Source organism: Heterodontus francisci, chromosome 30 (assembly GCF_036365525.1).
Source record: "Heterodontus francisci isolate sHetFra1 chromosome 30, sHetFra1.hap1, whole genome shotgun sequence".
In the NCBI taxonomy this organism is placed as follows: Eukaryota; Metazoa; Chordata; class Chondrichthyes; order Heterodontiformes; family Heterodontidae; genus Heterodontus; species Heterodontus francisci.
In genome coordinates, this window is record NC_090400.1 from 1,333,674 (window position 1) to 1,360,644 (window position 26,971).

At 46.3% G+C, this 26,971-nt stretch overlaps 1 protein-coding gene across 1 annotated transcript in view; it reads right to left on the bottom strand.

Annotated features, from left to right (window-relative positions):
• The window catches only part of LOC137346456 (phosphorylase b kinase gamma catalytic chain, skeletal muscle/heart isoform-like), a 587,631-nt gene that overhangs the window by 383,941 nt on the left and 176,719 nt on the right, over positions 1-26,971 (bottom strand). The window contains exons 3-4 of the mRNA XM_068009904.1: positions 17,455-17,630; positions 16,481-16,535 (exon numbers count right to left, since the gene is read on the bottom strand). Coding sequence (XP_067866005.1) covers positions 16,481-16,535; positions 17,455-17,630 — 231 coding nt within the window. The remainder of the gene's footprint in view (positions 1-16,480; positions 16,536-17,454; positions 17,631-26,971) is intronic.

Consider the following 26,971-nt stretch of genomic DNA (forward strand, 5'->3'; position numbering starts at 1 on the left):
AAAGGGAAATTGGGGGAGGGGCCAGTGTATCAGGTCCCAAACACACCTTTTTAAAATTCTTTTAAGGGATGCGAGCATCGCTGGCTCGGCCAGCATTTGTTGCCCATCCCTCATTGCCCTTGAGAAGGTGGTGGTTTTCCCATGCGTCTGCTATCCTTTTCCATCTAGATGGTAGCAGTCATGGGTTTGGAAGGTGCTGATGTAGGAGGCTTGTCCCTAGCATTTCCTGCCTTGTCCCAGCTGCCAGTAACTGAGCCTTAGACTGGCTGAACCAGCATGATCAGAAGAATAAGAGCAAAATACTGCAGATGCTGGAAATCTGAAATAAAAACAGAACGTGCAGGTCAGGCAGCATCTGTGGAGAGAGAAGCAGAGTTGACGTTTCAGGTCTGTGACCTTTCATCTGTGACCCATCTCGGCTTCCTCCTGAGGTCCCCAGCATCACACGTGCAAGCCTTCAGCTAATTCGATCCACTCCACACTCCACATGATATCAAGAAATGACTGAAGGCACTGGAGACTGCAAAGGCTATGGGTCCTGACAACATTCCAGCGATAAGACTGAAGACTTGTGCTCCAGAACCGGCCGCGCCCCCAGCCAAGCTGTTCCAGTACAGCTTCAACACTGGCATCTTCTTAATGCCATACTCAGTCAAATACTGCTTTGATGTCCAGGGCAGTCACTCTCACCTCACCTCTTGAGTTCGGTTCTTTTGTCCATGGTTGAATCAAGGTTGTAATGAGGTCAGGAGCTGAGTGGCCCTGGCGGAACCCAAACTGAGTGTCATTGAGCAGCTGATTAAGTGTCACTTGACAGCACTGTCGATGACACCTTCCATCACTTTGCCAATGATTGTGAGTAGTCTGATAGGGCGGTAATTGGCTGGATTGGATTTGTCCTGCATTTTGTGGACAGGAGATACCTGGACAATTGACTGAAGACTGATTTCTGTGATGATGGGGACCTCAGCCTTGTTTTTTGTGACGTGCTGGGCTTCACCATCAGTGAGCATGGGTGTTTTTGTAGTCTCCTCCTCCAGTTAGTTGTTTAATTGTCCACCACCATTCACTATTGGATGTGGCAGGACTGCAGAGATTTGATCAGATCCATTGGTTGTGGGATTGCTTAGCTCTTTCAATAGGATGCTGCACCCGCTGTTTGGCATGCAAGCAGTCCTGTGTTGTAGCTTCATCAGGTTGGCACTTCATTTTTAGATATGCCTGGTGCTGCTCCTGGCATACTCTGCTGTACTCTTTACTGAACCAGGGTTGGCCCCTGGCTTGATGGTAACGATAGAGTGGGGGATATGCCAGCTCATGAGGTTGCAGACTGTGATTGAATACAATTCTGCTGCTGCTGATGGACCACAACGCCTCATTGATGCCCAGTTTTGACCTTCTAGACAGTTCTAAATCTATCCCATTTTGCACGGTAGCAGTGCCACACAGCATGATGGAGGGTGTCCTTCGTGTGAAGATGGAACTCTCCGCAAGGACTGTGCGGTGGTCACTCCTACCAATACTGTCATGGACAGATGCATCTGCGACAGGTAGATTGGTGAGGATGAGGTCAAATAGGTTTTTCCCTCTTGTTGGTTCTCTCACCACCTGCTGCAGGCCCAGTCTGGCAGATCTGTCCTCAGGACTCAGCCAGCTGGGTCAGTAGTGGTGCTACGGAGCCACTCTTGGTGATGAACATTGAAGTCCCCCACCTAGAGTACATTCTAAGCCCTTTCCACCCTCAGAACCTCTTCCAAGTGGTGTTCAACATGGAGGAGCACTGATTTTTTTTATTTGTTAGGGGGGATGTGGGCGTTGCTGGCCAGGCCAGCATTTACTTCCCATCCCTAACTGCCCTTGAGAAGGTGGTGGTGAGCTGCCTTCTTGAACCGCTGCAGTCCATGTGGTGTAGGTACACCCACAGTGCTGTTAGGAAGTGAGTTCCAGGATTTTGACCCAACAACAGTGAAGGAACAGCGATATAGTTCCAAATCAGGATGGTGTGCGACTTGGAGGGGAACTTGCAGGTGGTGGTGTTCCCATGCATCTGCTACCCTTGTCCTTCTAGGTGGTAGAGGTCACGGGTTTGGAAGGTGCTGTCTAAGGAACCTTGCTGAGTTGCTGCAGTGCATCTTGTAGATGGTACACACTGCTGTCACTGTGCATCGGTGGTGGAGGGAGTGAATGTTTGTAGATGGGGTGCCAATCAAGCGGGCTGCTTTGTCGTGGATGGTGTCGAGCTTCTTGGTGTTGTTGGAGCTGCTCCCATCCAGGCAAGTGGAGAGTATTCCATCACACTCCTGACTTGTGCCTTGTAGATGGTGGACAGGCACTGAGGAGACAGGAGGTGAGTCACTCGTCGGAGAATTCCCAGCCTCTGACCTGCTCTTGTAGCCATGGTATTTATATGGCTATTCCAGTTCAATTTCTGGTCAATGGTAACCCCCAGAATGTTGATAGTGGGGGATTCAGCGATGGTAATGCCATTGAATGTCAAAGGGAGATGGTTAGATTCTCTCTTGTTGGAACTGGTACTTGTGTGGCGCGAATGTAGCTTGCCACTTATCAGTCCAAGCTTGGATGTTGTCCAGGTCTTGCTGCATATGGACACAGGCTGCTTCAGTATCTGAAGAGTTGCGAATGGTGCTGAACATTGTGCAATCATTAATGAACATCCCCATTTCTGACCATATTATGGAGGGAAGGTCATTGATGAAGCAGCTGAAGATGGTTGGGCCTAGGACACAAAATGAGGAACTCCTGCAGTGATGCCCTGGGACTGAGATGATTGACCTCCAACAACCACAACCATCTTCCTTTGCACTAGATATGACTCCAACCAGCAGAGAGTTTTCCCCCTGATTCCCATTGACTTCAGTTTTGCTAGGGCTCCTTAATGCCATACTCAATCAAATGCTGCCTTGATGTTAAGGGCAATCACTCTCACCTCACTTCTGGAGTTCAGCTCTTTTGTCCATGTTTGGACCAAGGCTATAATGAGGTCAGGAGCTGAGTGGCCCAGGCGGAAACCAAACTGAGCATCGCTGAGCAGGTTATTGCTGAGCAAGTGCCGCCCGATAGCACTGTCGATGACACCTTCCATCACTTTGCTGATGATCAAGAGTAGACTGATAGGGCGGTAATTGGCTGGATTGGATTTGTCCTGCTTTTTGTGCACAGGAGATACCTGGGCAATTTTCCACAATGCTGGGTGGATGCCAGTGTTGTAGCTGTACTGGAACAGCTTGGCTAGGGCGTGGCTAGTTCTGGAGCACATGTCTTCAGTACTATTGCCAGTACTGTTGTCAGATCCCATAAACTTTGCAGTATCCAGTGCCTTCAGTCGTTTCTTGATATCACGTGGAGTGAATCGGATGGGCTGAAGTCTGGCATCTGTGATACTGGGACCTCAGGAGCAGGCCGAGATGGATCATCAACTCGGCACTTCTGGCTGAAGATGGTCACAAATGCTTCAGCTTCATCTTTCGCACTGATGTGTTTGGCTCCCTGATCATTGAGGATGGGGATTTTTGTGGAGCCTCCTCATCCTGTGAGTTGTTTAATTGTTGACTGCCATTCACAACTGGATGTGGCAGGACTGCAGAGCTTAGATCTGATCTGTTGGTTCTGGGATCATTTAGCCCTGTCTATTGCATGCTGTTTCCACTGTTTGTCATGCAAGTAGTCCTGTGTTGTCGCTTCACCAGGCTGACACCTAATTTTGAGGTATGCCTGGTGCTGCTCCTCGCATGCCCTCTTGCACTCTTTATTGAACCAGGGTTGGTCCCCCGGCTTGATGGTAATGGTAGAGTGGGGGATATTCCAGGCCATGAGGTTACAGATTGTGGTTGAGTATAATTCTGCTGCTGCTGATGGCCCACAGCACCTCATGGATGCATAGTTTTGAGTTGCTAGATCTGTTTCAAATCTATCCTATTTAGCACGATGGTAGTGCCACACAACACAATGGTGGGTACGCTCTATGTGAAGACCATCTCAAACAAGACAGAATGTACCCATCTCCCCATGATGTTCAACGTCATGACCATCGCTGAATCGCATATCATCAATATCCTGAAGGTTACCATTGACCAGAAACTTAATTGAAATAACCATATAAATACTGGGGCTTTAGGAGCAGGTCAGAGACTGGGAAGTCTACAGCAAGTATCTGATCTCCTGACTCCCCAATGCCTGTCTATCATCTACAACACACAAGTCAAGAGCGTGATGGAATACTCTCCACTTGCCTGGATGACTGCAGCTCCAACAACACTCAAGAACCTTTACACCATACAGGAGAAAAAAGTCCGTTTGATCAGCACCCCATTCACCACTTTAAACGTGCACTCACTCAGTCACCGGCGCCCAGTGGCAGCAGTGTTTACCATTTCCAAGATGCACTGCAGCAACTTGCCAAGGCTCCTTCGACAGCACTTTCCAAACCTACAAACTCTACTATCTAGGACAGGAGCAGCAGACACATGGCAACATCACCACCTCCAGGTTCCCCTCCAAGTCACACACCATCCTGACTTGGAAATATATCACCCTTCCTTGACTTTTGTGGGGTCAAAATCCTGGAACTTCCTTCCACCAGCACTGTGGCTGCACCTACACCAGATGGACAACAGCGGTTCAAAGCAAGGGCTCACTACCACCTTCTCAAGGACAATTAGGACAATTAGGGATGGGCAACAAATACCCACATCCCTTGAAAGAATAAAAAAATGCTGGGGCTGAGCTCTGCTCATTCCAACAGCCTGTCTATATCCTCTTGCAGTCTATTACTATCTTTCTCATTTTTTACTACACTTTTGACGTTTTGCCATCTGAAAATTTTACAATTGTCCCCTGTGTAATAGTCATAGAGTCGTACAGCATAGAAACAGGCCCTTCGGCCCACCGCGTCCATGCCAACCATAATGTCTATCTATACTAATCCCACCTGCCTGCATTAATTCCATATCCCTCTATGCCTTGCTCATTCAAGTACCTGTCCAGATGCCTCTTAAATGTCGCTACTATTCCTGCTTCCACCACCTCCTCAGGCAGCTCATTCCAGATACCCACTATTCTTTGTGTGAAAAATTTACCCCTTTGATTCCCTTTAAACCTCCTCCCTCTTACCTTAAATCTATGCCCTCTAGTTTTAGTCACCCCTACCATGGGAACCAGACTCTGGCTATCTATCCTATCTATGCCTCTCATATAATATAATAAAAACAAGAAATGCTGGAACCACTCAGCAGGTCTGGCAGCATCTGTGAAAAGAGAAGCAGAGTTAACGTTTCGGGTCAGTGACCCTTCTTCGGAACTGATAATCGCCTCTCATAATTTTATAGACCTCTATCATGTCCCCTCTCAGCCTCCTTCGCTCCAGGGAAAACAGACCCAGCCTATCCAATCTCTCTTTATAACTCAAGCCCACCAAACCAGGCAACATCCTTGTGAATCTTTTCTGCACCCTCTCGAGCTTAATCACATCTTTCCTGTCGTGCGGCGACCAGAACTGCACACAGTACTCCACATGCGGCCTAACCAACGTTATGTACAACTGTACGGGGAGGCGGTGGCGTAGTAGTATTGTCACTGGACTAGTAATCCAGAGACCCAGGATATTGCTCTGGGGACATGGGTTCAAATCCCACCACAGCAGAAGGTGGAATTTGAATTCAATTAATAAATATGGAATTAAAAATCTAGTCTAATCTAATCTAAAATCTATTTTAATCTAATCAAACGATGGCCATGAAACCATTGTCAATTGTTGTAAAAAAAACCATCTGGTTCACTAATGTCCTTTAGGGAAGGAAATCTGCTGTCCTTACCTGGTCTGGCCTACATGTGACTCCAGACCCACAGCAATGTGGTTGTCTCTTACATGCCCTCTGAAATGGCCTAGCAAGCCACTCAGTTGTATCTAACTGCTACGAAGTCAATAAAAACAGCACTGTGGGTGTACCTACCCCACATGGACTGCAGCGGTTCAAGAAGGCAGCTCACCACCACCTTCTCAAGGGCAATTAAGGATGGGCAATAAATGCTGGCCTGGCCAGCGTCGCCCCCATCCCACGAATGAATAAAAAAAAACATGACGTCCCAACTTTTGTACTCGAATGTGTAGTGGTGACATCACCTTTAAGAAACTGTACCTTTAAGAGACCAGGCAACTGATGACATCATCAGACTATTTAAGGAGACAACATTTTGAGACACACACTCAACATATGGCTTGCAAAGAGCAGACACACATTCACACACCAGCAAGGAAAAGTCCTGGACCTGAGATCATGCACAGCCAATAAGTAAGACAATAAATAGTGTTTGTGTTGTTTCCGAATATAAAGCCTACATCTATCGTTAGTGAAGACAGCACAACACTACATATTCTGGTGATAAGGATTAAGAAAAAGCGGGCAAAAAAAGATGAGGCACAGAAAAACCTAAGGACAGATAAAGAAGCAGACTGCAGATGCTGGAAATCTGAAATAAACACAGAATGTGCTGGAAATACTCAGCAGATCAGGCTGCATCTGTGGAACTCTGTTTCTCTCTCCACAGATGCTCCCAGACCCGCTGAGTATTTCTAGCACTTTCTGTTTTAATAGAAAAGCAGGACCGGATCAGAGAGAAAATGTGGACTGAGTATAAAGAAAACCTGGGCTGGAGTAAAAAAGTTTTACATTCATACAGCACAGAAACAGACCCTTCGGTCCATCGTACCCATGCCGGCCATCAAACACCTAACTATTCTAACCCCATGTTGCTGCACTTGGCCCGTAGCCTTGTATGCTATGGTTTTTCAAGAGCTCATCTAAAGACTTCTTAAATGTTGTGAGGGTTCCTGCCTCTACCACCTCTTCAGGCAGCGCATTCCAGATTCTGACCACCCTCTGGGTGAAAAATCTTTTCCTCAAATCTCCTCTAAACCTCCTGCCCCTTACCCTAAATCTATGCCCCCTGGTTATTGAACCCTCCGCGAAGGGGAAAAAGTTTCTTCCTATCTACTCTATCAATGCCCCTCATAATTTTGTAGACTTCAATCATATCCCCCCTCAGCCTTCTCTGCTCCAAGAAAACAACCCGAGCCTTTTCAGTCTCTCTTCATAGCTGAAATGCTCCAGCCCAGGCAACATCCTGGTGAATCTTCTCTGCACTCTCTCCAGTGCAATCACATCCTTCCTATAGTGTGGTGACCAGAACTGTATACAGTACTCCAGCTGTAGCCTAACCAGCATTTTATACAGCTCCATCATAACCTCCCTGCTCTTATATTCTATGCCTTGGCTAATAAAGGCAAGTATCCCATATGCCTTCCTAACCATCTTATCTACCTGTGCTGCTGCCTTCAGTGATCTATGGACAAGTACACCAAGGTCCCTCTGACCCTCTGTACTTCCTAGGGTCCTACCATCCATTGTATATTCCTTTGCCTTGTTAGTCCTCCCAAAATGCATCACCTCACACTTCTCAGGATTAAATTCCACTTGTTCCAGATTTAACCAAAGCAATTACTCGGGCAGGAGAATTTTATGCTCTCCCCCGCATTGGGTTTGGATTGGATGATTGCGGGGGCGTGGGTGGGGGTGGTGGTGGGGGGCAGTCACCTTCCTGCCTCCACCCAAATTAAGTCTGGAGCAGTAAGGCCAGTGAACAGACTCCCTGTTCAGCCGCCAATTGAGGCCCTCAAGTGGGCAATTAACACCCAATTAAAGGCCTCATCCCACAGCCACCAGAATTAGCCCAGTGGCAGCCAGGCCTGTCGCCACACAGGAAGTATGCCGAGCAAACCCATGTTGGTTGCTTGCCAACTCCGGAGGGGTGGGTCCCTCATTAATGCCTCAACAAGGGACCCAGCATGATGAAGGAGGGGACCTGCTGTGAGTCACACCCCTGCCCATGCTATCTACTCCCCTACACTCACCTCTGCTGCAATCCCCACCTCCGAAACTCCTCCCACTCTGATTTACCTGTGGCCTGGTTCCAGGGCCTCAGGTGAGTGCTCTTCTGGCAGCATCACCGCCTCTGTGGTGGTGCTGCTCAGTTAAAGAGCTGCCGGTCTCTGACTAGCCAGAAGTTCTCAGCAGGCGAGGCTTCCGCCGCTGGGGCTTTGATCCCAGGGAAGACCCACTGCTTTCCACTTAGGTGCCTAACTGGCACTTGATCCGCTGGGCCTTCCCCAGAGGAGGCGACGTGGGGCTCTTGCCGGCGCTTTCGCCAGTGGTCAAGACTCCCATTGTCAAGTCAAAATCCGACCCATGTGTGCACAATAATTACCAGTCTTTCCAGCCTTTACAGGGACAAACAGCAACCCAGGGCCAGAGTGGAGCAAATGGCTGGATGAATTGACCGCCTAATGGTGGCACTCGATATCAATATGCTCCAAAGAGTGAGTGTGTTAGTCCTACACTATCCTGGACCAAAAGTTAACAATATTTAAGGTAGTTATGGAAAAGGACAAAGACGGACCGGAAATAAAGGTACTGAATTGGGGGAAGGCCGATTTCAGTATGATAAAACAGGATCTGGCCAAACTGGACTGGGAGCAGCTACTTGTAGGAAAGTCTACATTAGACCAGTGGGAGTCATTCAAAGAGGAAATAATGAGAGTTCAGAGCCAACATGTACCCGTTAAAGTGAAGGGTAGGACTAACAAGTCCAGGGAACCCTGGATGTCAAGGGATGTAGAGGATTGGATCAGGAAAAAAAAGGAGGCTTATGGCAGATTCGGAGCACTGAAAACAGCAGAGGCCCGAGAGGAGTATAGAAAGTGTAGGGGGGTACTTAAAAAAGTAATTAGGACAGTGGGACTTGAAATAAAACTGGTGGGCAAGATAAAGGAAAATCCTAAGGCATTTTATAAGTATATTAAGGGCAAGAGGATAACCAGGGAAAGAGTAGGGCCCATTAGGGACCAAAGTGGCAATCTGTGCATGGAGCTGGAGGACATAGGTGAGGTTTTAAATGATTACTTTTCATCTGTGTTCACTATGGAGAAGGATGATGTAGGTGTAGAGATCAGGGAGGGAGATTGTGATATACTTGAACATATTAGTATTGAAAGGGAGGAAGTATTAGCTGTTTTAGCGGGCTTACAAGTGGAGAAATCCCCAGGCCCAGATGAGATGTATCCCAGGCTGTTATGTGAGGCAAGGAAGAAGATAGCAGGGGTTCTGACACAAATTTTCAAATCCTCTCTGGCCACAGGAGAGGTACCAGAGGACTGGAGGACAGCGAATGTGGTACCATTATTCAAGAAGGGTAGCAAGGATAAACCAGGTAAATACCAGTGAATCTAACATCAGTGGTTGGGAAACTATAAGAAAAAATCCTAAGGGACAGGATTAATCTCCACTTGGAGAGGCAGGGATTAATCAGGGATAGTCAGCATGGATTTGTCAGGGGGAGATCATGTCTAACAAACTTGATTGAATTTTTCGAGGAGGTGACTAGGTGTGTAGATGAGGGTAAAGCAGTTAATGTAGTCCACATGGACTTCAGTAAGGCTTTTGATAAGGTCCCGCATGGGAGATTGGTTAAGAAGGTCAGAGCCCATGGGATCCAGGGCAATTTGGCAAATTGGATCCAAAATTAGCTTAGTGGCAGGAGGCAGAGGGTGATGGTCGAGGGTTGTTTCTGTGAGTGGAAGCCTGTGACCAGTGGTGTACCGCAGGGATTGGTGCTGAGACCCTTGCTATTTGTAGTGTGCATTAATGATTTAGACATGAATATAGGAGGTATGATCAGTAAGTTCGCAGATGACACGAAAATTGGTGGTGTCGTAAATAGTGAGGAGGAAAGCCTTAGAATACAGGACGATATAGATGGGCTGGTAAGATGGGCAGAGCTGTGGCAAATGGAATTTAATCCTGAGAAGTGTGAGCTGATGCATTTTGGGAGGACTAACAAGGCAAGGGAATATACAATGGATGGTAGGACACTACAAAGTGCAAATGGTCAGAGGAACATTGGTGTACTTGTCCATAGATCACTGAAGGCAGCAGCACAGGTAGATAAGGTGGTTAGGAAGGTAGGGGTTACTTGCCTTTATTAGGCGAGGCATAGAATATAAGAGCAGGGAGGTTATGATGGAGCTGTATAAAACGCTAGTTAGGCCACAGCTGGTGTACTGTGTACAGTTCTGGGCACCACACTATCGGAAGGATGTGATTGCACTGGAGAGGGTGCAGAGGAGATTCACCAGGATGTAGCCTGGGCTGGAGCATTTCAGCTATGAAGAGAGACTGAATAGGTTGGAGTTGTTTTCCTTAGAGCAGAGAAGGCTGAGGGGGACATGATTGAGGCATACAAAATTATGAGGGGCATAGATACATTAGATAGGAAGGAAACCTTTTCCCTTAGCGGAGGGTTCAGTAACCAGGGGGCATAGATTTAAGGTAAGGGGCAGGAGGGGATTTGAGGAAAAAAAATTTCACCCAGAGGGTGGTTGGAATCTGGAACGCACTGCCTGAAGAGGTGGTAGAGGCAGGAACCCTCACAACATTTAAGAAGTATTTAGATGAGCACTTGAAACGTCATAGCGTACAAGGCTATGGGCCAAGTGCTGGAAAATGGGATTAGAATAGGTAGGTGCTTGATGGCCGGCATGGACACGATGGGCCGAAGGGCCTGTTTCTGTGCTGTATGACTCAATGACTCTAATAGTTTTGATACACTCACAGATCCAATGATACTTATGATGCAGTGAAAGCATGATACTGGCTGGAATTTTACACCCTCCCCAGGAGCAGGCTGGAGGCGGCGGGTGGACGTAAAATCGAGTGGGAGGCAGGGGTGCTGTTCCCGTTTGCCTACCCGCCCCCGATGTCATTTTAACAGCAGTGGGTGAGGTTGAAAACAGCCCGCCCACCCCAGGCCAACTGAAGACCTTAAGCGGCCAACTAAATGCCACTTAAGGGCCTGCTCCCACTGCTGCTGGTATCTTACCAGCAGTGACCAGGAACTTCAGCACATGAAGAGGCCGCCAGTAAAACTGAGTGGCCTCCTTGCAGGCCCGGGGCTCTCCTGATCAGGCACCCTGCACCCGAACAGCAGAAGCTGCCCACGTTGGAGCAGTGCCTGCCCCTCTTGATCGACCCACACCCCCCCTCGCAGGGGCCCAGCCGATTGTCCCCAGGGAGGCCGAAAACCCCACTCACCTTTTTGGAGGCCTCAAATAAAAAACAGAAAGCGCTAGAAATACTCAGTAGCTCTGGCAGCATCTGTGGAGAGAGAAACAGAGTTAACTTTTCAGGTCTGTGACCCTTCATCAGTTCTGATAATGGATGCCCCGACATTCCATGAGTTACAAAGAAAACAGAAACAGCAATTGAACAAGCTGATATCTCAAATCTTCTCCTCTGGACCTGACACCTCTCTACCAGTCCTAGGGATCATCCAAGTTACTCTCAAATCCTCCTATGGGTCCACATGTTAGGCTTAGTTCCAATGTTGTAGACTCAAGCAAGGGAAATCTGCTAAGTTTCAAAATTGCCAGTTTTATTGAAGCTGATCACAATCAACATTGTCAGAGGACAGAACTCCCTGATGAAAGAAGAAATCCTGACGGAGTATCCACTGTCACAATTCATGTTTACTCAACTGTACACACACTCTTTGAAAAGCTTGAGGGATAGAGACAAGAGTCAAAAACAGAGGATAAAAATGCAAGCAGACCGATGGATGCACACAAAAGATAGAGAGATAAAAGAAGGAGGGAAAGTCCTGGGTCGGCAAGAGAAAACACTGAAAATTAGCTCACCATTTGACCTAAGAGTGCTCATGGTAGTTCAGCAGGATCATAGCGAAGAGAGGAAACAACATTGTGAAGAGAAATGTAACCTTCTCCAAAACAGTCAATGCTAAAACACTTCCAGAAGACAGTGACAAAGACAACTTTGATGACTTCATACCTGCAACGATTCAAGAAGCAGCTCAGCCAAATCAAGCACAGCCGAGATCAATACTGCAAGGTTCACAGAGAAGATCATCAAGACCTCATTGATTAATTGTACGATTTAAAGACTATGTCATGCATCAATGATGAACGGTGGGAACAAAGTCTGGCTTTGAGGGTGATGTGCCTGAAACCTCTCCCCTCCAAGTTTCAAACATCAATCCAACCGAATGTTGATCAATATAACTGTGTAACGAAGTAGCTAGACAGTAACTGTTAATTTTTAAAGTAAAGGGGAAAATTTTAAATTTAACGAAGGTAGGTCATGTAATGTAGTGTAGTGGTGTCTTCACCTTTAAGAAACCAGGTCACTGATGCAACTGGTGACATCATAAGGCATATATAAGGAGACACTATTTTGAGAGACACACTCAACACATGGCTTGCAGGGAGAGCATATACACGTGTGCACACACAGACATACACAGAAAAGACCTGGACCTCAGATCATGCAATGTAGATAAGTAAAGCATAGGAATATAGGAATATAGGAGTAGGACTAAGCCATTCGGCTCTTCAAGCCTGCTCCGCCATTCAATTAGATTATGGCAGATCTTCTACCTCAATGCCATTTTCCCACACTATCTCCATATTCCTTGATATCTTTAATATCTAGACAATAAATAGTGTTTGTATTGAGTCTGAATATAAAGCCTGCACCTATCTTTAGTGTCGACTTAAGAACACAGCACAACACTACACCCTAATCCAATCATTAATGTGCATCAAAAACACCAGTGGTCCTCATACGGAACCCTCGGGAACAGCACTGAATTCCTCCCCCAGTCCAAAAAACATTCACCACAACTGTTTTCAATGCCTTAGCCAATTTAGTATCCATGCTGTTATTGCCCTTTTATCCTATCGGCTTCAATTTTGCTAATAGGCCTCATATGCGATACTTTATCAAACACCTTTTGAAAGCCCATTTGCACAACATCAACTGCAGTGTCCTTCCACATTCTGTTACCTGATCAAAAAACTCATTCAAGTTCGTCAAACATGATTTAACAAATCTGTGCTGGCTTTCCTTTATTAGTCCATGCTTGTCCAAAGCGACTGTTGCTTTTCTCCTAGATTATTGTTTCTAAAAGTTTCCACACCACCAAAGTTAAACTGACTGTAGCTGCGAGGTTTATCCTCTTTTTCTGAACAAGGATGTCGTATTTGCAATCCTCTAGCCCTCTGAAACCACACCTCTATATAAAAGAGGACTGCCGATATCAGGCTGTTACTTGACTAGTTTGTTGGACAGCTCTCCCTATTTTGGTACAAGTCCCCAAATGTTAGTGAAGAGGACTTTGCAGAGTCAACTAGGCAAGGGTGTGCCGTTGTTGTTTCTAGTGCCTAGGTTGATGCCAGGTGGGCCATCTGTTTTTTTTCCTTCTATTTTTGTAGTGGTTTGATACAACTGAGTGGCTTGCTAGGCTATTTCGGAGGGCAGTTAAGAGTCAATCACATTGCTGTGGTCCGGCGAATACTGTTGTATTCTGATACGTGGGTATGGTTTGGTGTGTTCTGGCATGTTGGTGTGCCTCAAGGTAACTTGTTTTTAAACTTTGTTAATACAAAGAGACTTTCACAGTCACTGATTCTCCCCCCCCACTCCGCCTCTCCTGAACACAACAACTCATCTAGGTCCACTAGGCTACCCATGTGGCCTTTACTGAGTTCTGAACCTAGACCGTTTCACTTGTCGGTGTGTGTGTGTATTCTGCCCCTCTTAATGAAAAGGTTTTTCTATTTCAAATTGTATGATAGTTCAACTTCACTTAGCCCTAAATTTCTGCTTTATTGTAATTTGACTTGCTTAATTTAAACTTCAGTGTAAAGACTGGCTTTGAATTATCAGGAGTTTGCTGCCCATCTATAGTGAATGCAGCTCAAATAAAGGCCGAAGTTTAACACTATTTTTAAACTGGAGCTTCGAGAGTGGCTGGAACTTGATAAGGGCAGTTCCCTGGTACATGACACCTTTGCTAACCTTTAATTGCACTAACGCAAATTTTGGAAGCATTTACAATTGGTATAACTTATGGTGCAAATAATGTTAGAAGCAGTGGGCTGTAGGTGGCCATGTGACCAGTGGGATTGAGAGTCAGAGGTCACACCCACCCCCACCGACCAGGGTTACCTGAACAGGTGCGGACTCATGTGACACCTTCCTGGTACCTTTCATTATGGGAGTTACAAACCATGTCTATTACTTTCCATCATTCACTCATTCCTCAGCACCAGTCTGTGTATTCTCCAATATATTATAAACACACAGCACTGAGTGAAGGTCAAAAGTATTCACCAATGGAACAGCTTCAAGAGAACCCCTGCTGTCAGAATGTAATCAGCCTTTGGGACAGTGAATGACCTTTTACCATTTGGAAGCATGAAAACACATGCCAAAGTTCAGCACTATTTTTAACCTATAGCACTGAGAGCGGCTGTAATTTCATCAGGGTAGGTTCGTAGTATTAGCTGAATCAGGCAGCATTTTCTGATCCCTTTTCATCAGGGTGGAACAAGGTTTTCACAGCCAGACCCAGCCCTGGGGATATTAGACTTCGATGCACCAAATTTGGGGTAGAATTTTCACTGGGAGCTCTTGATAAACGATAAAATGATTTGATAGGATAGAAAGGGAAAGTGTTTCCTCTTGGGAATCCAGGACAAGGGCCATACACTTTAGAGTTAGGGGTACCAGAGTGCTTTGATCGGTCATGTGACATATTCTGTTTGACAAATGTAGCAATCAAAAGTTGTTAGTCTCATCAGTTGAGGAGAATTAACCTTTGTGCTTAGAATCTAAAATGATACAGCACAGCAGGAGGCCGTTAGGGTCATCATGGTTGCATATTATGGTCCGCTCCCATGCCCTTCCCCAAAGCTGCACATTTTACCCACTTCAAGTGTTTATCCAATTTGAAAGTTATGATTCAATCTGCTTCCTTGTCCTTTCAGATAGTGCATTTCAGATCATAACTTGCTGCATTCTCAAAAAGAATTCTCATGTCATCTCTGGTTCTTTTGCCAATTATTTAAATCTGTATCCGCTGGTTACCACCCCTTCTGCCAATAGAAACTATTCTTCCTTATTTACATGAGCAAACCCTTCATAATTTTTGAACAGCTCGATTAAATCTCCCCTTAACCTTCTCTGCTCTAAGGAGAACAATCCCAGCTTCTCCAGTCTCTCCACATAACTGGTACCATTCTAGTAAATCTCCTCTGCACCCTCTCTAAGGCCTTGACATCCTTCTTAAACTGTGGTGCCCTGAATTGGGCACAACACTCCAGCTGAGGCCGAACCAGTGATTTATAAAATTTTGGCATAACTTCCTTGGCTCTTGTACTATGTCTCTATTTATAAAGCCAAGGATACCATCTGTTTTTTTAACAGGTCAGAGGCTAGGAATCCTGTGGCGAGTAACTCACCTCCTGACTCCCCAGTGCCTGTCCACCATCAACAAGGCACAAGTCAGGACTGTGCTGGAATACTCTCCACTTTCCTGGATAGGTGCAGCTCCAACAACACTCAAGAAGCTTGACACCATCCTGGACAAAACAAATTGATCAGCACCCCATTCACCACCTTCAACATTCACTCCCTCCACCACCAATTCACAGTGGCAGCAGTGTGTACCATCTACAAGATGCACTGCAGCAACTCACCAAGTCTCCTTCGACAGCACCTTTCAAACCCGCAACCTCTACCACCTAGAAAGAAAAGGGGAGCAGACGCATGGGAACACCACCACCTGCAAGTTCCCCTCCAAGCCATACACCATCCTGACTTGGAACTATATCGCCGTTCCTTCACTGTCACTGGGTCAAAATCCTGGTCCTCCCTTCCTAACAGCACTGTGGGTGTACCTACATCCCAAGAACTACAGGAGTTCAAGAAGGCAGCTCACCACCACCTTCTCAAGGGCAATTAGGTTCAGTCCTCTTGCTCCCATATTAAAGGAAGATTGGAAGATTGCAGCCACAGCCTCCACTACCTCCATCCTTACATCCCTAAGACAAAACCCATTCAGACTCTTTGACCTTTCTACTTTGAGTGCTGCCAATGGTTTAAGTACCTACTCTTTGTTTTTAAGCTGCCCAACTTCTCTACCACCTCCTCCTTTACTGCTACATTGACAGTCTCCTCTAGTGAAGACTCATTTATTACCTCAACCATGCCTTCTGCCTCCACAGGAAGGTCTCCTTTTTGGTTCCTAATTGGCCCTCCCCTTCCTTTGACGACCTATTTACTATCCATGTTTTTGTATAATTGGGTTCCATTTTATCTTAGCTGCTAATCTATTCTCAGTCTCTCTTCGCCCCTCTTATTTCCTTTGTCAATTTTCCTTGGTACTTTCTGTATTCTGCTGTATTATAAGCCTGACATTTAGTATGAGCTCCTTTTTTTTTCCATTGTAATCACTATATCTTTAGTCATTCAGGGAGCTCTGGATTTGGATGCCTTCCTTTATCCCTATTCTGTACGTAAACCATCTCCTCTTTAATGGCTTCCATACTTACAGATCAAACACCAAGAAGTAGAAGCTTGAAGATTCATAGCAGTCATTTAGTGCAACTGTAACAAAGAAAACAATTGTGTAATTCACCGATTTTGTTTATCAAGAAACAAAATAATGCAGATCCTGGAAATGGGAAATCTCAAATGCTGTTAGTTATGAAGGTTTCAGCAGAGACTCTGCCTATTTTTATTATTGATTTTTATTTCTTTTCTTATTTTCCTCCTGATTACAACCATCTCAGACACCAGTGCAATACCAGCTGCCAATGGAAGTCTCCTTTCCGGCCCTCGCGATTGTGGAACAGCTGAGATCAATAAACACATCCGTGCTCGTCAAGTCTGCAGGGCACTCACTGGCATTTAGACTAGCTCCATTGTCAGCTCTCAATCAGACAAATGTCCTAAAACTCAGCTGTCCATCCTGCAATAAGAGATCTGTCAGGTATGAAGCTGTTTTGTGAGGTTAAATCCCCCCCTATTTTAAGTAGACTGAGCAACAACCAGTACTCAGTCAAGATTCATTCATGACAGGATGTGGCAAGACTGCAGAGCTTTGATCTGATCCATTGGTGTGGGATCATTTTGCTCTGTCTATAGTGTGCCCATGTTTGACCTGATCCCATGTGTCTTCATGGAGTCCAGAGTCAATATTGAGGACTCCCAGGGTCACTCTCTCCTGACTATATACCACTGTGCCACCATCACTGGTGAGTCTGTCCTGCCAGTGGGACAGGACATACCCAGTGATGCTGATGGATTCTGGAATGTTGGTTGATAGATCTGATCGTGAGTATGATTACATCAGATTGTTGCTTGATTAGTCTGTGAGACAGCTCTCCCAAATCTGGCACCTGTTACTGGATGTTGGTGAACAGGCAGATGCCAGCAATTCTATCTGCCTAGGATCAAGGCCTCTATTTATTTCTTTGATTTCCGCTCTATTGTCTTTCTCATTTCGCCTGGATGAATTACTTACTTATATGTGGGTGGCCTGAAACTTCCTTCAGAATGCTGATTTCCTGGACAGTAGACGTGCAAATCTCTTCCAGCTCCTCTGGAGTAAGATGCTCAGATGTGATGTCAATAATCTTCACAGCGTATTCTATTTGTGTCTTCTTCTCAATACAGCGCCTGACTACACTGCTAACACCCCTGGGAGGAGAGGAAAAAGAACAGTAAATAACCTTCAGCTGGACACATCCAAACTTTTTTAACTCCAGACTGATCTTGGGAATAGTAATTATCTAAATCTGCAAATGGAGTCAATCAGAACAGCATCTTCTCTGTTGCTCCAAATGGCCTCTCTGTTCTGACATTTTGAATAAGGTTAATGCACACATGGTCCTGTTAAAACGTTCTGTCCCCTCCCCACTCCCAGGTGCCCAACTACACTCCCCCGGCCACGTCTCTGCAAACCCCCACCAATCAAGTGGTTTCAAATATTATAGGCTTCACAAACAATAAAGGTTTAGCACAGGGTAGTTACATTTTACTCCTCAGTTTTCTGTCCGTCCTTTCTTGGAAGTGTAATGTTGAGCAACAGTTCAATGTGCTGGCCACCAATCAGCCTTTCCAGTCAGCCCCAGCCCACCATCCACACACCCACCACAGCAATCGGAAGAACCATCAGGGTGGTCTTCTCCCTGCATGGGGGCACTGAGCGCATTAATAGTCCCGATTCACATCCCCTGGATCAGATCAGATAACACAGCACAATCTGTAAATTCCTGTCTTGTCTTATTACACTGGGGATGGCTCCAATTCTCACTGAATCATTGAAGAAATGGACAGCAGATTATATCTTGACACTGTATGACCGGGATGAATCCATGGACTATGAATATGATGAGCAAAGGCAGAGACCAAGGTCACACAACTTGAAAATTCAGTTTTATTTATAGCAGATTGGAAGCTTTTTCTTTCTAAATCACTGACTTTCCAATACAAAGCTGAATTATAAACACCTAGAAATTGCAGAATGGGCATAAAATTAATAACGAAGCAGGAGGACGCAATGAGAGACATTTTATCCTTTTCCCACAACCATCCTCTCTCATAGGAGTTCAGCTGCCTGAGGTTGGGGGACGGGGGGGGGGAGGTGCATACAGTCTACAGTCAGTCTGGGAGGGAGGCAGGTGTACTGTCTACAGTCTGTCTGGGAGGGAGGCAGGTGTACTGTCTACAGTCTGGGAGGGAGGCAGGTGTACTGTCTACAGTCAGTCTGGGAGGGAGGCAGGTGTACTGTCTACAGTCTGTCTGGAAAGGGAGGATAAGAACATAAGAAATAGGAGCAGGAGTGGACCATACAGACCGTCGAGCCTGCTCCACCATACAAAGAACAAAGAACAGTACAGCACAGGAACAGGCCATTCGGCCCTCCAAGCCTGTGCCGATCTTGATGCCTGTCTAACCTAAAACCTTCTGCACTTCCGGGGTCCGTATCCCTCTATTCCCATCCTATTCATGTATTTGTCAAGATGCCTCTTAAGCGTCGCTATCGTACCTGCTTCTACCACCTCCCCCAGCAGCAAGTTCCAGGCACTCACCACCCTCTGTGTGAAAAACGTGCCTCGCACATCACTATCCGCAACTCCACCAACCTTCCTGTCGTCCGCAAACTTACTAATCAGACCAGCTACATTTTCCTCCAAATCATTTATATATACTACAAACAGCAAAGGTCCCAGCACTGATCCCTGAGGAACACCACTAGTCACATCCCTCCATTCAGAAAAGCACCCTTCCACTGCTACCCTCAGTCTTCTATGACCGATTAATATGGAGATTAATCCTGTCCCTCAGAATTTTTTCCAATAGTTTCCCAACCACTGATGTTAGACTCACTGGCCTGTAATTACCTGGTTTATCCTTTCTACCCTTCTTGAATGATGGTACTACATTCGCTGTCTACCAGTCCTCTGGTACCTCTCCTGTGGCCAGAGAGGATTTGACAAATTTTGTCAGAGCCCCTGCTATCTCCTCCCTTGCCTCACATAACAGCCTGGGATACATCTCATCTGGGCCTGGGGATTTATCCACTTTTAAGCCCGCTAAAACAGCTAATACCTCCTCCCTTTCAATACTAATATTTTTAAGTATATCACAATCTCCCTCCCTGATCTCTACACCTTCATCATCCTTCTCCATAGTGAACACAGATGAAAAGTAATCATTTAAAACCTCACCTATATCCCTCTGCTCTACACACAGATTGCCACTTTGGTCCGTAATAAAAAGAAAAGAACAGTACAGCACAGGAACAGGCCATTCAGCACTCCAAGCCTGCGCCGATCTTGATGCCTGCCTAAACTAACACCTTCTGCACTTCCGGGGCCCATATCCCTCTATTCCTATCCTATTCATGTATTTGTCAAGATGTCTCTTAAACGTCGTTATCGTATCTGCTTCCACCACCTCCCCCAGCAGCAAGTTCCAGGCACTCACCACCCTCTGTGTAAAAAACTTGCCTCGCACATCCCCTCTAAACTTTGGCCCTCACACCTTAAACCTATGTCCCCTAGTAACTGACTCGTCCACCCTGGGAAAAAGCTTCTGACTATCCACTCTGTCCATGCCGCTTATAACTTTGTAAACCTCTATCATGTCGCCCCTCCACCTCCGTCGTTCCAGTGAAAACAATCCGAGTTTTTCCAACCTCTCCTCATAGCTAATGCCCTCCAGACCAGGCAACATCCTGGTAAACCTCCTCTGTACCCTCTCCAAAGCCTCCACGTCCTTCTGGTAGTGTGGCGACCAGAATTGCACGCAATATTCTAAGTGTGGCCTAACTAAGGTTCTGTACAGCTGCAACATGACTTGCCAATTTTTATACTCTATGCCCCGACCGATGAAGGCAAGCATGTCGTATGCCTTCTTGACTACCTTATCCACCTGCGTTGCCACTTTCAGTGACCTGTGGATCTGTACGCCCAGATCTCTCTGCCTGTCAATACTCCGAAGGGTTCTGCCATTTACTGTATACCTCCCACCTGCATTAGACCTTCCAAAATGCATTACCTCACATTTGTCCGGATTAAACTCCATCTGCCATTTCTCCGCCCAAGTCTCCAACCGATCTATATCCTGCTGTATCCTCTGACAATCCTCATCATTATCCGCAACTCCACCAACCTTTGTGTCATCCGTGGCCCTATTCTTTCCCTGGTTATCCTCTTGCCCTTAATATACTTATAAAATGCCTTCGGATTTTCCTATATCTTGCCCGCCAATGTTTTTTCATGTCCCCTCTTCGCTCTCCTAATTACTTTTTTAAGTACCCCCCTACACTTTCTATACTCCTCTAGGGCCTCTGTGGTTTTCAGCGCTCTGAATCTGCCATAAGCTTCTTTTTATTTTCCTGATGCAATCCTCTATATCCCTTGACATCCAGGGTTCCCTGAATTTGTTGGTCCTACCCTTCACCTTAACGGGTACATGTTGGCTCTGAACTCTCATTATTTCCTCTTTGAATGACTCCCACTGGTCTGATGTAGACTTTCCTACAAGTAGCTGCTCCCAGTCCAGTTTGGCCAGATCCTGTTTTATCATACTGAAATCGGCCTTCCCCCAATTCAGTATTTTTATTTCCGGTCCATCTTTGTCCTTTTCCATAACTGCCTGAAATCTTACAGAGTTATGGTCACGATCCCCGAAATGCTCCCCCACTGATACTTCTACCGCTTATCCCGGACTATCGGGAGCTGTTTCATACCCTGACTATCAGGCGCTGGTTCTCACCCTGACTATCGGGCACTGAGCATAACCTTGACTATCAGACGCTGTGCATAACCCCGACTATCAGACGCTGTGCATAACCCCGACTATCAGGCGCTGTGCATAACCCGGACTATCGGGTGCTGTGCATAACCTTGACTATCAGATGCTGTGCATAACCCCGACTATCAGGCGCTGTGCATAACTCGGACTATCGGGCGCTGTGCATAACCCGGACTATCGGGTGCTGTGCATAACCTTGACTATCAGATGCTGTGCATAACCCCGACTATCAGGCGCTGTGCATAACCCAGACTATCGGGCGCTGTGCATAACCCGGACTATCGGGCGCTGTGCATAACCCGGACTATCGGGCGCTGTGCATAACCCGGACTATCGGGCGCTGTGCATAACCCGGACTATCGGGTGCTGTGCATAACCCTGACTATCGGGCGCTGTGCATAACCTGGACTATCGGGCGCTGTGCATAACCCGGACTATCAGGCGCTGTGCATAACCCCGACTATCGGGCGCTGTGCATAACCTGGACTATCAGGCGCTGTGCATAACCCGGACTATCGGGCGCTGTGCATAACCCGGACTATCAGGCGCTGTGTATAAATATGACTATCAGGCGCTGTGCATAACCCTGACTATCAGGCGCTGTGCATAACCCGGACTATCAGGCGCTGTGTATAAATATGACTATCAGGCGCTGTGTATAACCCTGACTATCAGGCGCTGTGTATAAATATGACTATCAGGCGCTGTGCATAACCCTGACTATCAGGCGCTGTGTATAAATATGACTATCAGGCGCTGTGTATAACCCTGACTATCAGGCGCTGTGTATAACCCTGACTATCAGGCGCTGTGTATAAATATGACTATCAGGCGCTGTGTATAAATATGACTATCAGGCGCTGTGTATAACCCGGACTATCAGGCGCTGTGCATAACTCTGACTATCAGGCACTGTGCATAACCCGGACTATCAGGCGCTGTGTATAAATATGACTATCAGGCGCTGTGCATAACCCTGACTATCAGGCGCTGTGTATAAATATGACTATCAGGCGCTGTGTATAAATATGACTATCAGGCGCTGTGCATAACCCTGACTATCAGGCACTGTGCATAACCCGGACTATCAGGCGCTGTGTATAAATATGACTATCAGGTGCTGTGCATAACCCTGACTATCAGGCGCTGTGTATAAATATGACTATCAGGCGCTGTGTATAAATATGACTATCAGGCACTGTGTATAAATATGACTATCAGGCGCTATGCATAACCCGGACTATCAGGCGCTGTGCATAAACCCGGACTATCAGGCGCTGTGTATAAATATGACTATCAGGCGCTGTGCATAACCCTGACTATCAGGCGCTGTGTATAAATATGACTATCAGGCGCTGTGTATAAATATGACTATCAGGCACTGTGCATAACCCTGACTATCAGGCGCTGTGCATAACCCTGACTATCAGGCGCTGTGCATAACCCTGACTATCAGGCGCTGTGCATAACCCGGACTATCAGGCGCTGTGTATAAATATGACTATCAGGCGCTGTGCATAACCCTGACTATCAGGCGCTGTGTATAAATATGACTATCAGGCGCTGTGCATAAATATGACTATCAGGCGCTGTGTATAAATATGACTATCAGGCGCTGTGCATAAATATGACTATCAGGCGCTGTGCATAAATATGACTATCAGGCGCTGTGTATAAATATGACTATCAGGCGCTGTGCATAACCCTGACTATCAGGCGCTGTGTATAAATATGACTATCAGGCGCTGTGCATAAATATGACTATCAGGCGCTGTGTATAAATATGACTATCAGGCGCTGTGCATAACCCTGACTATCAGGCGCTGTGTATAAATATGACTATCAGGCGCTGTGCATAACCCTGACTATCAGGCGCTGTGTATAAATATGACTATCAGGCGCTGTGTATAACCCTGACTATCAGGCGCTGTGTATAAATATGACTATCAGGCGCTGTGTATAACCCTGACTATCAGGCGCTGTGTATAAATATGACTATCAGGCGCTGTGTATAACCCTGACTATCAGGCGCTGTGTATAAATATGACTATCAGGCGCTGTGTATAACCCTGACTATCAGGCGCTGTGTATAAATATGACTATCAGGCGCTGTGTATAACCCTGACTATCAGGCGCTGTGTATAACCCTGACTATCAGGCGCTGTGTATAAATATGACTATCAGGCGCTGTGCATAACCCTGACTATCAGGCGCTGTGTATAAATATGACTATCAGGCGCTGTGTATAAATATGACCATCAGGCGCTGTGCATAACCCTGACTATCAGGCGCTGTGTATAAATATGACTATCAGGCGCTGTGTATAACCCTGACTATCAGGCGCTGTGTATAAATATGACTATCAGGCGCTGTGCATAACCCTGACTATCAGGCGCTGTGTATAAATATGACTATCAGGCGCTGTGCAAAACCCTGACAATCAGGCGCTGTGTATAACCCTGACTATCAGGCGCTGTGTATAAATATGACTATCAGGCGCTGTGTATAACCCTGACTATCAGGCGCTGTGTATAAATATGACTATCAGGCGCTGTGCATAACCCTGACTATCAGGCGCTGTGTATAAATATGACTATCAGGCGCTGTGCATAACCCTGACTATCAGGCGCTGTGTATAAATATGACTATCAGGCGCTGTGTATAAATATGACTATCAGGCGCTGTGCATAACCCTGACTATCAGGCGCTGTGTATAAATGTGACTATCAGGCGCTGTGTATAAATATGACTATCAGGCGCTGTGCATAAATATGACTATCAGGCGCTGTGTATAAATATGACTATCAGGCGCTGTGTATAAATATGACTATCAGGCGCTGTGCATAACCCTGACTATCAGGCGCTGTGTATAAATATGACTATCAGGCGCTGTGTATAAATATGACTATCAGGCGCTGTGCATAACCCTGACTATCAGGCGCTGTGTATAAATATGACTATCAGGCGCTGTGTATAAATATGACTATCAGGCGCTGTGTATAACCCTGACTATCAGGCACTGTGCATAAATATGACTATCAGGCGCTGTGTATAACCCTGACTATCAGGCGCTGTGCATAAATATGACTATCAGGCGCTGTGCATAAATATGACTATCAGGCGCTGTGTATAAATATGACTATCAGGCGCTGTGTATAAATATGACTATCAGGCGCTGTGCATAACCCTGACTATCAGGCGCTGTGTATAAATATGACTATCAGGCGCTGTGCATAACCCTGACTATCAGGCGCTGTGTATAAATATGACTATCAGGCGCTGTGCATAAATATGACTATCAGGCGCTGTGTATAAATATGACTATCAGGCGCTGTGTATAAATATGACTATCAGGCGCTGTGCATAACCCTGACTATCAGGCGCTGTGTATAAATATGACTATCAGGCGCTTTGCATAACCCTGACTATCAGGCGCTGTGTATAAATATGACTATCAGGCGCTGTGCATAACCCTGACTATCAGGCGCTGTGTATAAATATGACTATCAGGCGCTGTGCATAACCCTGACTATCAGGCGCTGTGCATAACCCGGACTATCAGGCGCTGTGTATAAATATGACTATCAGGCGCTGTGTATAAATATGACTATCAGGCGCTGTGCATAACCCTGACTATCAGGCGCTGTGTATAAATATGACTATCAGGCGCTGTGCATAACCCTGACTATCAGGCGCTGTGTATAAATATGACTATCAGGCGCTGTGCATAACCCTGACTATCAGGCGCTGTGCATAACCCGGACTCTCAGGCGCTGTGTATAAATATGACTATCAGGCGCTGTGCATAACCCTGACTATCAGGCGCTGTGCATAACCCTGACTATCAGGCGCTGTGTATAAATATGACTATCAGGCGCTGTGCAAAACCCTGACTATCAGGCGCTGTGCATAACCCTGACTATCAGGCACTGTGCATAACCCGGACTATCAGGCGCTGTGCATAACCCTGACTATCAGGCACTGTGCATAACCCTGACTATCAGGCACTGTGCATAACCCGGACTATCAGGCGCTGTGTATAAATATGACTATCAGGCGCTGTGCATAACCCTGACTATCAGGCACTGTGCATAACCCGGACTATCAGGCGCTGTGTATAAATATGACTATCAGGCGCTGTGCATAACCCTGACTATCAGGCGCTGTGTATAAATATGACTATCAGGCGCTGTGTATAAATATGACTATCAGGCACTGTGTATAAATATGACTATCAGGCGCTATGCATAACCCGGACTATCAGGCGCTGTGCATAACCCGGACTATCAGGCGCTGTGCATAACCCTGACTATCAGGCGCTGTGTATAAATATGACTATCAGGCGCTGTGTATAAATATGACTATCAGGCGCTGTGCATAACCCTGACAATCAGGCGCTGTGCATAACCCTGACTATCAGGCGCTGTGTATAAATATGACTATCAGGCGCTGTGCATAACCCTGACTATCAGGCGCTGTGCATAACCCTGACTATCAGGCGCTGTGCATAACCCGGACTATCAGGCGCTGTGTATAAATATGACTATCAGGCGCTGTGCATAACCCTGACTATCAGGCGCTGTGTATAAATATGACTATCAGGCGCTGTGTATAAATATGACTATCAGGCGCTGTGCATAACCCTGACTATCAGGCGCTGTGTATAAATATGACTATCAGGCGCTGTGCATAAATATGACCATCAGGCGCTGTGTATAAATATGACTATCAGGCGCTGTGCATAACCCTGACTATCAGGCGCTGTGTATAAATATGACTATCAGGCGCTGTGTATAAATATGACTATCAGGCGCTGTGCATAACCCTGACTATCAGGCGCTGTGTATAAATATGACTATCAGGCGCTGTGCATAACCCTGACTATCAGGCGCTGTGTATAAATATGACTATCAGGCGCTGTGCATAACCCGGACTATCAGGCGCTGGGTATAAATATGACTATCAGTCGCTAAACATAACCCTGACGATCAGGCGCTGTGTATAAATATGACTATCAGGCGCTGCGCATAACCCTGACGATCAGGCGCTGTGTATAAATATGACTAACAGGCGCTGTGCATAACCCTGACGATCAGGCGCTGTGTATAAATATGACTATCAGGCGCTGTGCATAACCCTGACGATCAGGCGCTGTGTATAAATATGACCATCAGGCGCTGTGCATAACCCGGACAATCAGGCGCTGTGTATAAATATGACTATCAGGCGCTGTGCATAACCCTGACTAAGGCGCTGTGTATAAATATGACTATCAGGCGCTGTGCATAACCCTGACTATCAGGCGCTGTGTATAAATATGACTATCAGGCGCTGTGTATAAATATGACTATCAGGCGCTGTGCATAACCCTATCAGGCGCTGTGTATAAATATGACTATCAGGCGCTGTGTATAAATATGACTATCAGGCGCTGTGCATAACCCTGACTATCAGGCGCTGTGTATAACCCTGACTATCAGGCGCTGTGTATAAATATGACTATCAGGCGCTGTGCATAACCCTGACTATCAGGCGCTGTGTATAACCCTGACTATCAGGCGCTGTGTATAAATATGACTATCAGGCGCTGTGTATAACCCTGACTATCAGGCGCTGTGTATAACCCTGACTATCAGGCGCTGTGTATAAATATGACTATCAGGCGCTGTGTATAAATATGACTATCAGGCGCTGTGCATAACCCTGACTATCAGGCG